This window comes from Haliotis asinina, chromosome 9 (assembly GCF_037392515.1).
Source record: "Haliotis asinina isolate JCU_RB_2024 chromosome 9, JCU_Hal_asi_v2, whole genome shotgun sequence".
Taxonomy (NCBI): Eukaryota; Metazoa; Mollusca; class Gastropoda; order Lepetellida; family Haliotidae; genus Haliotis; species Haliotis asinina.
This window is the reverse complement of record NC_090288.1, coordinates 14,924,079-14,937,485: the sequence shown is the minus strand read 5'-3', so window position 1 is coordinate 14,937,485 and position 13,407 is coordinate 14,924,079. Positions and strand designations below refer to the sequence as shown.

At 40.7% G+C, this 13,407-nt stretch overlaps 1 protein-coding gene across 1 annotated transcript in view; it reads right to left on the bottom strand.

Moving 5' to 3' along the window:
* Positions 1-210: 210 nt before the first annotated feature.
* Positions 211-13,407, bottom strand: part of LOC137297023 (helicase ARIP4-like) — a 31,985-nt gene continuing 18,788 nt past the window's right edge. The window contains exons 13-22 of the mRNA XM_067828967.1: positions 12,922-13,025; positions 12,156-12,255; positions 11,328-11,533; positions 10,835-10,908; positions 10,550-10,651; positions 8,333-8,511; positions 6,748-6,908; positions 5,891-6,130; positions 3,745-5,238; positions 211-1,047 (exon numbers count right to left, since the gene is read on the bottom strand). Of these exons, the coding sequence (XP_067685068.1) occupies positions 287-1,047; positions 3,745-5,238; positions 5,891-6,130; positions 6,748-6,908; positions 8,333-8,511; positions 10,550-10,651; positions 10,835-10,908; positions 11,328-11,533; positions 12,156-12,255; positions 12,922-13,025 (3,421 nt within the window). The 3' untranslated portion in view covers positions 211-286. The remainder of the gene's footprint in view (positions 1,048-3,744; positions 5,239-5,890; positions 6,131-6,747; positions 6,909-8,332; positions 8,512-10,549; positions 10,652-10,834; positions 10,909-11,327; positions 11,534-12,155; positions 12,256-12,921; positions 13,026-13,407) is intronic.

Here is a 13,407-nt window from a genome sequence, read left to right as displayed (position 1 = left end):
ATAGATTGCAGCTGATCTGTGCTCATGGTCAATACCTGAACATTTCTGTTCACCACAACGATGAATACAGGTTTAGTGAATTGTCTGCATCTTCACATACTGCATACACTGTTTCCCTGCATCCCATATGACCACCACAATGAATGCCATCACAGAATTTGGTACATGTATTCCAGAAGGTCACAGATCAAACAAACTCTTGTCCTAGAGACAGGTCTATCACAACACACAACATTGGTGGTGAATCTCAATTCTGCTGTCTTCACTGAATCCTGTGCCTGCACATTTACTTGTTGCCATCTGGTTGACTCTGACCCTGACCACCTCCATCCTGAGACATGGACTGTCCGTAAGAGTTCTGGCCATAGTTGGCCATCTGACTAGACTGTGACTGCATGGGGTTGCCCATTCCACTCATGGGGCCGAAGGGCATCATTGTTGGCATGCCATATGGCATGTACATTGAAGGGGAGTTCATGAATGACTGCATTCCAGGGTAGGGCAGAGGGTTTGGAGCCATGCCATACATTCCTGGGTGGAACGGCATTGGCATCTGAGGAACACTGGACTGGTTGCTAGATGTGGTCGGGGGTGCTTGAGTGGAGTTCAGGCTGTTGTCAGTTGTTGAGGCAGGTGTGGATGCTCTTGGAGTCTGCTGCTGGGACTGTCCCATCCCACCTCCCATCATCCCATGCCCACCGCCCATCATTGGCATGGAGCTAGCCATGGGGTTGGACATGGGGTTCTGCATGCCGAATGGCATGTTGTAGCCCATCCCAGGACCCTGGCCCAGCATGGACATGTGGGATGGGTAAGGGTAGGAGCTGATCCCTCCACCAGGGAAGTAGGGATTGTGCATCATCTGTGGGTTACCTCCCCCTGATGACCCTGACAACTGATGCGACATGCCAGCTCCCATATTGTAGTAGTTGTTGGAGCCACCAAAGCCTAGATTGTTGTTGCTGTTGTTATTGAGGTTATAGTTCATGGAGTTGTCAGCCTCACCGTAGCCTCTCTGACTCTGCTGTATACTGGTGTCCTCAGTGCCTGAAACAGTCAAAGGAAGAATGTCAGCCATCAGATGTTCACAGATGGTTATTTGTGTTGTTTTCAAGTCTAGACCAGACAATCCAGTCATCAACACCATGAGCATCGGGATAAGATGATGTGTCAAGTAAGTCAGCAAACCTGACCACCTGATCCTGTTAGCCGCCTGTTATGACAAGCAAGGCTTGCTGAAGACCAACTCTAACCCAGATCTTCACGGGTATGACCACAAAAGCATGTCTGAGGAGAACAACAGATTTTATAAAACAGCAGTTACCTCATGCAATGGAGTTGTGTTTCATGGTAAATAAACAGTAGTCTAGATAAACTGACAACCTGCCCAATTATTGTCGAAGTTGGGCTAATACCGATATGAATTGTTTCATCACTTACACAAGTATGCTGAATTCTGATTTTTGCTACTATCAAAGTCCAGTGCTAAAATGTAAGGAACTGGTACATTTCATTTGTTGATAACAGCACATTACATTTGCATACCACTATTTTGAATCTCTAATTACTCTCAGTTCAATCATACATGTATCTTGCACAATAATCTGCAGTCTTCCAAACTCACATTTGTCCAACAGAAAGCTGGGACACTATTAAACTGAGGTCTGACATGTTAAAAATCCAATGTAGGTCATGCTGACTGACTACCAAATCTTTGAATTATATCTTAAACCAATTCTCCACACTTCAGTTTTATCACACAGCAAACAGAAACTATGAACGTGAATTTCAAGATGGTAAACTTTGTTTTCTTGTTAAAGCAACTTAGTTTGGTATTAAGCAGCCTTAAGCAATATTCCAGCAATATCATGGCAGAGGACACCAGAAATGGGTTTCATATGAGGAATCGAACATTGGTCTTCGGCATGAGTGAATGCATTAATCTGATAATCATACAAAAATCAATATTTGATTTCATCAGCCACAAACAAAAAGCATAAGCACAAGTCCCAAAACCATTTGAGGTGAGAAAGAAAAATATAAATGAAATACGACCGTGAAAAACAGTCAAAATTTGTAATTCCATAATGTCAAGACTATTTTGTCACGCATGTAGTCAAATATAGGCAACAACGAAACAATATACGTACAATATAACACAAATTTTCAAAGCTAACAAATGAAGCTTTAGTGCTTAGATTATGATAAACCTAGCTTTAAAAAAACTTAACAGTTAAAGCGAGTCTTTTCAACACTGCTGTGAACAGCATTTCTAACACATCACAGCATGTTACCTTGATGGAGTGAGGGAATTTTACACCAATTTAGCGATATTCAAGCAATGTCATGGCAGGGGACACCAGAAATGGGCAACCTTGATGGAGGAAAGCTTAACGTAATGCAGATTTCAATGTTTACCACTTGAAAAGACCCCATAATGCATACGCATGCAGCTACCAAACCTATAACCCAGGATCTCCAGATCCTGGGACCTGTTTCAAAAAACTCTCATAAGATCTCGTAACTTTTCTCGTAGCATTCATTACATATATTACAGAATAGTTTGGAAAAGTGGTACAAGGATCTTAGGTTTATGAGAGATTTGTGAAACAGATTAGTTTCTGATAAAGTTCCACCCACAGCAGTGGCAAGTAAGTGAATTTAGGTTTTACAGCCACATGGCAGTGGTCTGTAAACAATCATATCTGGACCAGAAAATCCAGTGATCAACAGCATGAACATTGATCTAGGCACCTGGGATACAACAATGAGTCAACCAAGTCAACAAGATTGTCCATCCAATTGCGTTTGTCGCCTCTAATGACAAGCATCCGGATCTTTATGGGTCATGGTATCAAGTGATTACTTCCGAACACTACATGTGCAGTCTTGCAAATGAAAAACTGATGAACATGCAAGAGCAAAGATGGCAGGGAATAGAGAGCATTGTGCAGTGAAAGCATGTCTGTAAGTACACTAAAAGATACTGTCCACCACGGAGTGTAATGACAGTGTCATGACAGTGTCATGACTGTATTTGTTTTCAGTAACTCTGGTTAAGCCTATATTTTTAAAACCCTACTTCCTTGTCATTGCAACAAAATCTAATTTTCCCAAATAATTCTTCGAACCAAATAGTGTGGTTTAGAACCACTAAACATTATTTCTCGGTGGAGACCAGTTGCTTGAACAAAGTATCTTGATGGTTATGAAAATAGCATTTATGTAAATCCCCTGAGGGCTGACGAGTTTCGTTACCTGTTCAAATGTTCGTATTTCAATAACATAAGACGTATCTAAAATATTTCTGTAAAAGGCAAATCTTGTAAAATGTAAAAACCTTTTCCCACCTGTAAGTAATCTATAATAAAATCTCTAACAAAATTTTGTAATTTTAAATTATTGACAAATTTATTGTAAAAGAAACTGTGAAATTTAGTGCATTCATTTACCACAGTGATCATGCATTACCTAAATGTTCACACTGCAAAATATTGTCCTGATACCACTGAAGGAAACTTGTTGGAATAAAGGAAATGAATTGTACTAATATCATGCCTAGACTTATACGTCTCTCTTACACTGATTACTAATTTGTATAACCCATACACCCAACCTAGATTTTCTTAACAATTTTTGCACACGAAGCTGAAGAATTAATCTGGAAATCAGGACTAAAATGATTAAAAGATTCCTGCACCATTCAAACCCGATGACTACAATACACTTGGAGTTGAAACTTACTTGGCAGTTGTGAGGAGGCAGACTCTTGTGAGGTGGTGGAGAGGCCTGGGTACACTGGCTTGGGTAGGTAGGGTGACATGGATACCCCATTCGCTTGCTGGTTTGACCCGAACTGGGCTGTCAGGTGGGCCAGTGGGTTACCAAACATGGACCCTGATGGCACCGGCGGCTGGGAGGAGTGAGACTGAGGGTTTGGTGTTGGGTACTGTGACTGGGCCATAGGGTTCTGTCTGGAGGACTGTGATTGGCTCTGTGGCTGGACCTGAGACGTATACTGAGGATGTGTTGAGGACTGTGATTGGGCATATTGGTTTGAAGACTGATTCTGTGACTGATTGTGATTCTGCATGGTGGACTGTGAGTGTATCTGTGACTGTTCTGGACGTGAGGGCTCAGTCATATTGCTCTGGCCACTGTATTGTGAGTGCATTTGGTGTGATGACAGGCCAGCTAAGTTGGACATGGAGAAGTTGGAAGACTGTGAGTTGTTTGACATCATGGAGGGGCGGGGGTGTGTCGGCTGATGCTGGGGGTAGGATGATGACTGGGGCTGGGATCCAGACTGGGAGGGGTGGGGCTGGGTGACTGGGGTGGATGAAGGTTTCAGGGAGTCTAAGTCTAGGAGTGTGCTTGGGGGTGAAGAAGTTTGATTAGAGTGTGGAGGTTTTGGAGCAGCAGCAGCTGGTGTTTGAACAGGCTGTGGAGGAACAGGGTGAGTAGGGGCAGATGATGTGGAGACTGAAAGATGCACTGGAGGAGCATTAGGTTTGATGGAGGGTGGGTTCTGTGCAGGCTGGCTGAGGGTAGGTGGTGAGGGAACAGTTGACCCGATAGTTTTGGTAATGGACTGGTCAACAGGTAGTACCGAGGATGTGGCAGATGGACTGGGTTTGGAGGGCTGGCCAGAGGCTGGGGAGAGTGCTGTAGCAGAGCTACCAGACTGAGAAGCGATAGATGACATTGATACAACAGCTGATGAGTTGGAAGAAGATGGTGACGACTGCACCACTGTGCCGGCCTTGCTCCACCTACCAGAGTTCTGTACACCTAACACACCAAATTCTGGGAGTCTCAAGTCCTTGTCGCTACTTCCTGCAGGTGAGGAGCTCCCAGACACAGGTTGAGAGTCTGATGTGTGTCCAGGAGAACTCGAGGCTGATATATCTCGACTAGAGTCTCCAATCTCACTCATGCTGGACCTGTCAGCGCTTGATGAAGGTTCTGACTTAGAACTCCCGGGTTGATGGGACTTGTTGAGAATCTTGTTGACAGCCTGAGTCTGCGAGTAGATGGATGCCAGCATGGATGTCCCCTGGCCACTGGCCCCTGAAGCATGACCACGGGGCATAATCACACTGGTTGGGGGTGCTCCCGACTTGAGGGAGATGTTGGGGCGCACTATTTTGATACTTGCAGGAGTGTTTGAATTGAGGTTCTTGGTTTTTGGAATGACAATTGTAGTACATGTTGACTTTGCCTTTCCTCCTAGAGAACCTGAAGGACAACCATATCAAATTGGTTCATTAATCATCCCACATATCACTGACTTACAATGTACAGACTATCACTCCGCCATTCAGCTGGCAAACAATTACTATCACATATTGTTTACATACACTCACCAATGTTGGTGTTCAACGAAGAATTACCAACCACAGCTGTGACTAGTATCCTTAAACTGCTGGGGTAATGACAGCTAACTCTTAATCTTCAATCTACACACAATATTCATGTTTATAAGACGTATACTCTTTATACTACAACATTCTGCATTTTTCCCTATCTTAAACAAAAGTTTTAGTCCTACTAATAGACTGTAGGAGCCAGATGCTTGATGGACATTTGAAAGTGAAGGTAACATAACAACATATGGTATGGATCTACAACTTAAATATTTACAATACGTTTCTTATCTACGTATCTTCTTATTCACCGATCACTGTCACAACAAACATAGAACAAGGATAATATTACTCCATGTTTCACCTGTCACTGTCACAACAAACATAGAACAAGGATAATATTACTCCATGTTTCGTCTGTCACTGTCACGACACACATAGAACAAAGGCAGCTTTACTCCATGTTTCACCTGTCATTTTCGTTAATATGTTTACAATAAGGATCATTTTACTCAATGTCTCACCTGTTGATTTGGAAGTGGTAAGTGTAATGACACCTGTTGTCGTGGTAGTTGCGACACCAGTTACGCTGCTGCCTCCTGTTAAATTACCCGGAGTTTTGGAGCGCACTGCAAACAGCTTGCCATCACTGGTTCTAATGTAGACACCCTTCAATGTCTTTATAACAAGCACTTGTTGACCTGCTGGGATCCTCCTAGGCATACCAGCTTGTGTGTTTGTGTTGTTGCCAGGCAACACAATATCTGCAGCAACAATAAAATGTCATGAAATTCAAAATATTACTACAGCCATCATTTAAAGAAGACACCTTACTGGACACATGGCAATGCATTTATAAAAGGGAATGGGGAATTTCCAAGACGTGACCCAACCCCTATGAAATATGAGTATGTTTTTTCACTGCTTCTAGCAAATTCCAGCAGTATCATGCTGATGGTCACCAAAAATGGGCATCAGATTATTGTACACGTGGGGAATAGAACCAGAGTCTTCAGCGTGACAAGTGGACACTTTAACCATTTGGCTACCCCACCATCGCCCACTAATATCATGAGGTAAAGTTGATTCTGTAAATCTTTGCAGCTGTAGTCCTGGGTATACAAATATATTTCACAGAATTAAAGTGAGTGAATGGAGTTTTGAGTGATAAACAACAAGAACAGGATTATTGTAAATGGGCTACATTTGAGTTTTTTAAATGGACACTGTGCTAATTTCAAACTCTGGGCCTATGCTACACCAGATGGCCTGAAATTTAAGATTCAATCATTTTTAAAGTTTGAAATCTTTTACATGACCTTCAGTGAATCCATGGTCTGATTAGATTCAAAACAATATAAAATGAGTTGAGAGATTGTACCTGTCGTGGTGATGACCTGGTGAACTGTGACCCCTGGTCGCACGATTGTGCCGATTGGCGCTTTGCCGTCTGCCTTCAACCTCATCGGTACTGGAGTTGAGATCATCGGCTTCACACTTGCAACTGGGCGGGATGGACCCACACGCCGTATATACGCTCCCCTGCAATGTTAGAGATGACAATGATGAACAGGACAGAAAATGAGTCAGTGAGTGAGAAAGCAAAGACAGGGCCACAAGAAAAGGGCTTAACCCATCATACCCATGCAGGGATAAGAACCTGGGTTTGGGGCAAACACTTTTATCACTAACCTACCCTATTATCCCCAGAGCTTGTAATGAGATTCGTACCAGAGTTTAAACTGATGCCAAAATATGTACTGGCTTAACCCATCATACCCATGCAGGGATAAGAACCTGAATTTGGGGCAAACACTTTTATCACTAACCTACCCTATTATCCCCAGAGCTTGTAATGAGATACGTACCAGAGATCAAACTGATGCCAAAATATGTACTAGCAACAGCAAAAAAATGCAACAGTACCTCCAAAGAGCCTGATATTTTACTAGACTCCTGGATATTTTTAACATTACACAATCAGGCAAACATTCAAGGTACACTTTCCATCGCTGAGTGTATAAAGAGAAATCCTTGGTTAGAAATCAACACACAGTCAAACCTTGTTAATCCGACATCATCCTCTACACATCAATTTGTTGGATTAATGAGGATGCCAGACTAAATAAATGAAACTAAAACACATATATTCAATTTGATACCAACATAAGTATTCCATAAAGCCGATTGGCAGATAAATGGAGGTCGGATTAACAAGATTTGACTGGATATTATTACTGTGCTCCAGATAAGGGGCGTATTGGTGTCTCTACTACTAAAAAGAATGCAGATATGATTAAATTTGAAATATATCGGAGTCTCTGAAATCTGAAATGCATCACGTTCATAGAAAAAGATCACATTTTTGTTGTAGCACATGTAAACTGTGTCATGCTAAAGTCTTGGGGTTTTTTTCAAACATGGAAAAGTGGTAGTTTATTTATCAGAAGGTGCAATGAACAGCTGAGAGATCTTTCAAAATTACTGCAATATAATGTGTCTTTCATTGTCTAATACAGAGAAAATTCAGTGACTTGCTGTCACAGGAAGACAAATTGTACTCTTGTGGTCATGGAACTTTGGAAAAACAATCAAATACACATCTTTGTAAGACTAACATAGTGATGCAGATCTACACCAAAGCCAAATTTTACCCTGGTACTCCTGTTCAGCTTACTTCAGGGATACATATTTCTGGGGTTACAATGAAAGTAGTTTTACACTCAGGATGAAGGACACCAGATATAGGCATCAAACATAGGGGAATCTGAACAGGTCTTCAGCATGACAAGCAGACACAACCCATTAGGCTACCCCATTGCTCCCCTGGTTAAAAGAATCACGTGGAGCAATGTTAATGAAATCACCTATAGGATTTGTATATGGGGGAAAAATGTGTTCCGTATTTTTCTACCAGTCTTGATACTCTAGAAGGCCTTCACTCTGACACAAAACATGATGCTTACATCGATGACATGGGTGTGTTGGAGGGGCCATGAGGGTAGAACGCTGCATAGGATGGTCGTGTGTAGGAGATGTTCATCTTCTTGTCTCGAGCATATGCCTCCTTCGCCAACTGCTTCTCTCTCTTTGTCAGACGCAACTCTTTCTTGTCAATCAGCAGGGATTCATGAGAGAATGGTTCCTGGAACAAATATCTCTCATTACACCCCAAGAGCCGAAACAATGATAACACGAATAACAGTGTCTGTTCATTTTAACAACCTTGCATCCATACAGTTGTATTCGAGAGAACTACCCCACCTACAAATCAAATCAAGGTCATTTGCATGTTAGTATTAGTGTTGGGAATCGAAAAAGAAATCCACTGCCAATTATGAGTGGACTTGTGAATGATTGTTGATTATAACCAGAATATATACATCTTTATAAATCACCAATTATAAGGGCTTTTTTCTGAATTATGCTTTTGATAACTAATACTGTAATACAATGAAATAAAATGCATGCATGCACTAAAGACACTGGAATCGTAACTAAACAATAATAGTCAGTCAATAATACAAGGTGCATAGGTTTAAGCTTTGAGCACATGTTTGTTCGTGAACATTTATCAAGTTTAATGGTTATTTTACTTCATTCTAGTGTGATATACTAAAACAACAAAATTCGGATGAATAAAAAAAATAAATATAATTTTTTCAGTTGATAACCATTTCTAATCCTTCTTTCGATCGATTTTTGATAATCAGACTACCAATAGTTGGTATTGTTCATTTTGTTTGATTCCCAAGTCAGCAATATACCAAGTCAGCAATATGTGTTGTGACCGCATATAAACCATCAAATTTGGGGGTAATCCAGTACTCAGTGTTACACACAACATCCTACATGGTGTATGATGACGTGAGTGAGTGAGTGAGAGAGAGAGTGAGTGAGTGAGTTTAGTTTTAAGCAGGTATCCGCAATATTCCAGCAATATGGCAGTGTACTGTAAAACCTCAAGTCTGCACAAGACATCTAATGGTTAACAGCATGAGTATCGATCTACGCAATAGGATAAGATGACAGACATGTGTCAACCAAGTCTGCAGTCATCTAAAAGATGTATATGACATTGAGAAATATGTTGCTAGAAACAATTTCCATACGAATCTATCTGAGAGAAAATGGATTATACTTCAACACGTTCTGTGATTGTGATAACCAAATAGCTTATACCCCAGTGTTTTTGCCATTGTCCCAGTTTCAGTGAACTTTCACATGTTTGTTGGTTTTTTTCCCCCACTTGAAATTGAAACAAAGTGGCATGCCATTTGTGCTATACCATTACAAAACTTTGTCAATAGATCGTTCCATGCGAAGTGTATCCAAGTGAAGGTGAATTTTAAAAAACGTCTGATGGCCTGACTCTCCGATCCTATTAGTCACCTCTTACAACAAACATGGGTTACTAAAAGCCAATTCTAACCCGGATCTACGCAGGTCATTTAGTTCCGTGACACAGCCTGTCAGGTTTTGCATTGTTGTCTCATAAATCAACAGATTTCAAGCATGCGGTTCAAAGGACCGTATCTCTTTCAACAACAAGAAATATTACTTCCTTTCATAACCCTTAGACTTTCAATGATATTATGGCTCATTCATACGCACTATTAAAAGAATTATTTCTAAGCATTCAGGGTTTCGAAACTTTTTTAAAAGCGACTTGCCACAATACACAACCCTGTGCACTTAAAAGAACCCACAAATCCATTAGTATATGACGAGATGGTGGCCTCAAGAATACATGCAAACATCCAGCTACTGGTACAGCAATGTGCAGTAAATGTGGACAAAGTACTGTGACTATGTGTCGCAGTCCACTTCAATGTGATTGTGAATGGGTACCTCGTAAAGATCGGAAGGCCGAAATAACTCAGTGTGCCTTGTGGCAGCAAGAGTTGTATGATCCCTTGGGAGATGAGATTGATAGTATGTGATGTGCCATTGAGATTGAAAATCAAATGATCGAGGCAAAAATACCAGTGCCTTGAGCATGCACTACTGTGTGGATATGTGTGCGATATAAATATCCAATGATAATATGTAAAACACTCTTTCCAAGAATGAGGTTTCAGGACCTTGGGACCATGAAGACAGCAGTATAGCAAGGAATCACCATATTTATATTACATGAACTTTGAATAGGACTTAGCACGAGAGGAAAACACAGCACTCACCTTTGACACCCAGTGACCATGATTAGCTAACACTTTTCCTATCACAGTGTCCTTGTAAGTTTCCATAGCTTTGCTGAAGTCTATATTTGGCAACTCCTTGTCCTGTGCAGGAAACAAATATTTAAAATGAATTACATGACACCTGAATATTCCATTCATGCACTGCATTATCAATTCCATTCCAGGTATACCTTGGACCTATCCTCCACAGTTGCTTTGGTCCGCTGAAAATAGCTGGGCCTATTTATTCTTGACCAAAATAGAGGCAGATGATTGTGTACTGACCTGATAGTGCAACAGGTTCCCGACCTGGCTGTGTGTGAAGTGGTTCTCTGGATTCATCTCATCCACAACACGATCTGCACACATTATTATTCCATTTGAGTCAAATCTCATCATACTGATTTGTCTGATATATAAATTAACAACAAAATTCCATTTTGTTCAATATTTTAGAAAAATTGTCAAAAATCATCAAGGAAAATTCACAAACATATACAAGAACAGTTTACAATTGAAGAAACAATACATATTACGGGAACAAAACATCGACTTGTCACACTTGTTACAAGCTTCATGTACCAAGCAGCAAATATAACATTTACCAAACCCTGGATCAGATTTCAGCATTTACAGCGACTGTCAAGCAAACCTAAATAAACTATATCTTCACTTGTCGATGACACAGCATTTGAATTTAATTTCTGGTCATAACAAGTACACATAAAACTGTTAATCTTCTGAACTTGTTTACATGGTACTTTTAACTTCAACCCACCTGAAATGCCCTGTTTTGTGACCTGTCTGTCATAGATCTTCTTTTCTAGACTGTTGTCTGTTACCAGTCGGTAGATATAGGAGTTCTTTTCCTGACCAAACCGATAGACTCGACACACTGCCTGACAATCATGGCATGGGTTCCAAGATGCATCCAAGACCACAACTCTGTTGGCACCAATTAAATTAATCCCCAAGCAGCCAGCCCTGCAGATACGAAGGCAGAATGTTATATTAAAACTCAGAACCACCCCCAGCTGCCAGCCCTGCAGATATGAAGGCACAATGTTATAGAACCAGCCCCAGCTGCCAGCTGGGCTCCGTAACTATCATGTACAGCCTATCGTAGCCCGACCATCAACAGAGCTTCTGACAAAAATGAAAGACAACAAAGAGACCCAACACTTCCAAGACAAAGCCCCCGAGTTGCAAACAGGACAAAATTTGTTTTAGGTTTCAAAATGTGGAAAGCATTTAAGTGGCTGTGAAAAAATATAGTCTGATAACCAGGCATCACGACATCACATATAATCACGATTTCCATCTCCAAATATTTCCTGTGTGGAACTGTATTATGATGCAGAAAGTCTTGTAATGTCAGATCTTTTTCACTGGGGGACCTTCTGATTGTGGCAACTTTCACATTTTTAACTTCATATAAGACATCGTCTATCTTTAAAATCAATTTAGAAAAGGAGATGACTATTGCAGTACAACTTCTTTATTACAATGAATGTTTTAGAATTCTACTTGAGAATGGTGTCAGAAATTCATTGTAATAAGGAGAATTATCTCTTTGATCTTGGTTGTTGTTAGATCAGAGTCCTACCTAGTAGACAGGAGGAAAAGCCAGCATCGTTTGTTCTCAGGGTCGTTGAACTGGTTGATCAGCTTCTCTCTCTCCGTACCCGGCGTGCTCCCATCCAAACCTGGGGTTACAATGTAAACTAGTCAACATTCAGTTTGTGCATCAATAACCAGTGAAATCATCAAAACTTACGTATCTTGACTCCGATATACTAGTAAACACTATGGCCAAATGAATCTGGATATCAAATTGTTTTCAATCTTTCTCAAAATTACTTGATCAGGTATATATCAAAAGAATCATTCATTACTGAACAACCATTTACATAGTTTACAAGTTCCTGGGATATGTTCAATGAGCTCCCAAGTAATTTGTGCCTATCAGTATACATAACACCTCCCACAATGACGGAAAGCTTCTGAAAATTTTCAGCATGCATGGCTGCAATTACAAGGTGAGCTACATGTTCAAAAGATGAAAAATCAATCATGGAAGTAGAACATGTGCAGATGAGCTACAGTGCAAATGATGGAAAAGCTACTGATGGAAGAAGAACATGTTCAGGTGAGCTACAGCAAAAACGACAGAAACACTACTGATGGAACTAGAACACTTGTAGGTGATGTACAGTACAAAATCATGGAAAACAATTGAAGGAAGTAAAACTTGTTCAAAGGCAGTAGAACATGTTCAGGTGAGCTACCGTACAAAATGACAGAAAATCTACAGACAGAAGCTGAACATGTTCAGGTAAGCTACAGCACAAATAGATGGAAAATCTACTGACGGAAGTATGACTTGTTCCGGGCCCACTTTTCCTGCATGTCAGGGCATGGCACATCCACCTGGGACAACAGGTCCTCAATCAAGTTCAATGTGAACAGACTCTGACTGTAACAACAAGCATATAACACAATCAACACAAAATCTCCATTAATGACACAGAGAAATCCATATTTATTATCATCATTATAGGTTATTTATACCTCGCACATGGCCACACAACTAGTACATGCTCAAGGTGTTGATCAAGGCATCCCATCAGCAGCACAACTGAATCATAGGTGATCTAAATTTATCGGACATCAAATCGCTAAAAATAAGTCTACATGCATTGGTAATCTCAAGCATGAGAATTATTTCCCATTCTGCCATTTTGTATAAGGAATGCACCACAATGTCAGAATGTCAGTCCATGTTGGAAACTGAGACAAGTGTGAAAATGTTATCCTTTTAACTGTTTACCCAAAACTTGTTTATAAACCTAGAGAAA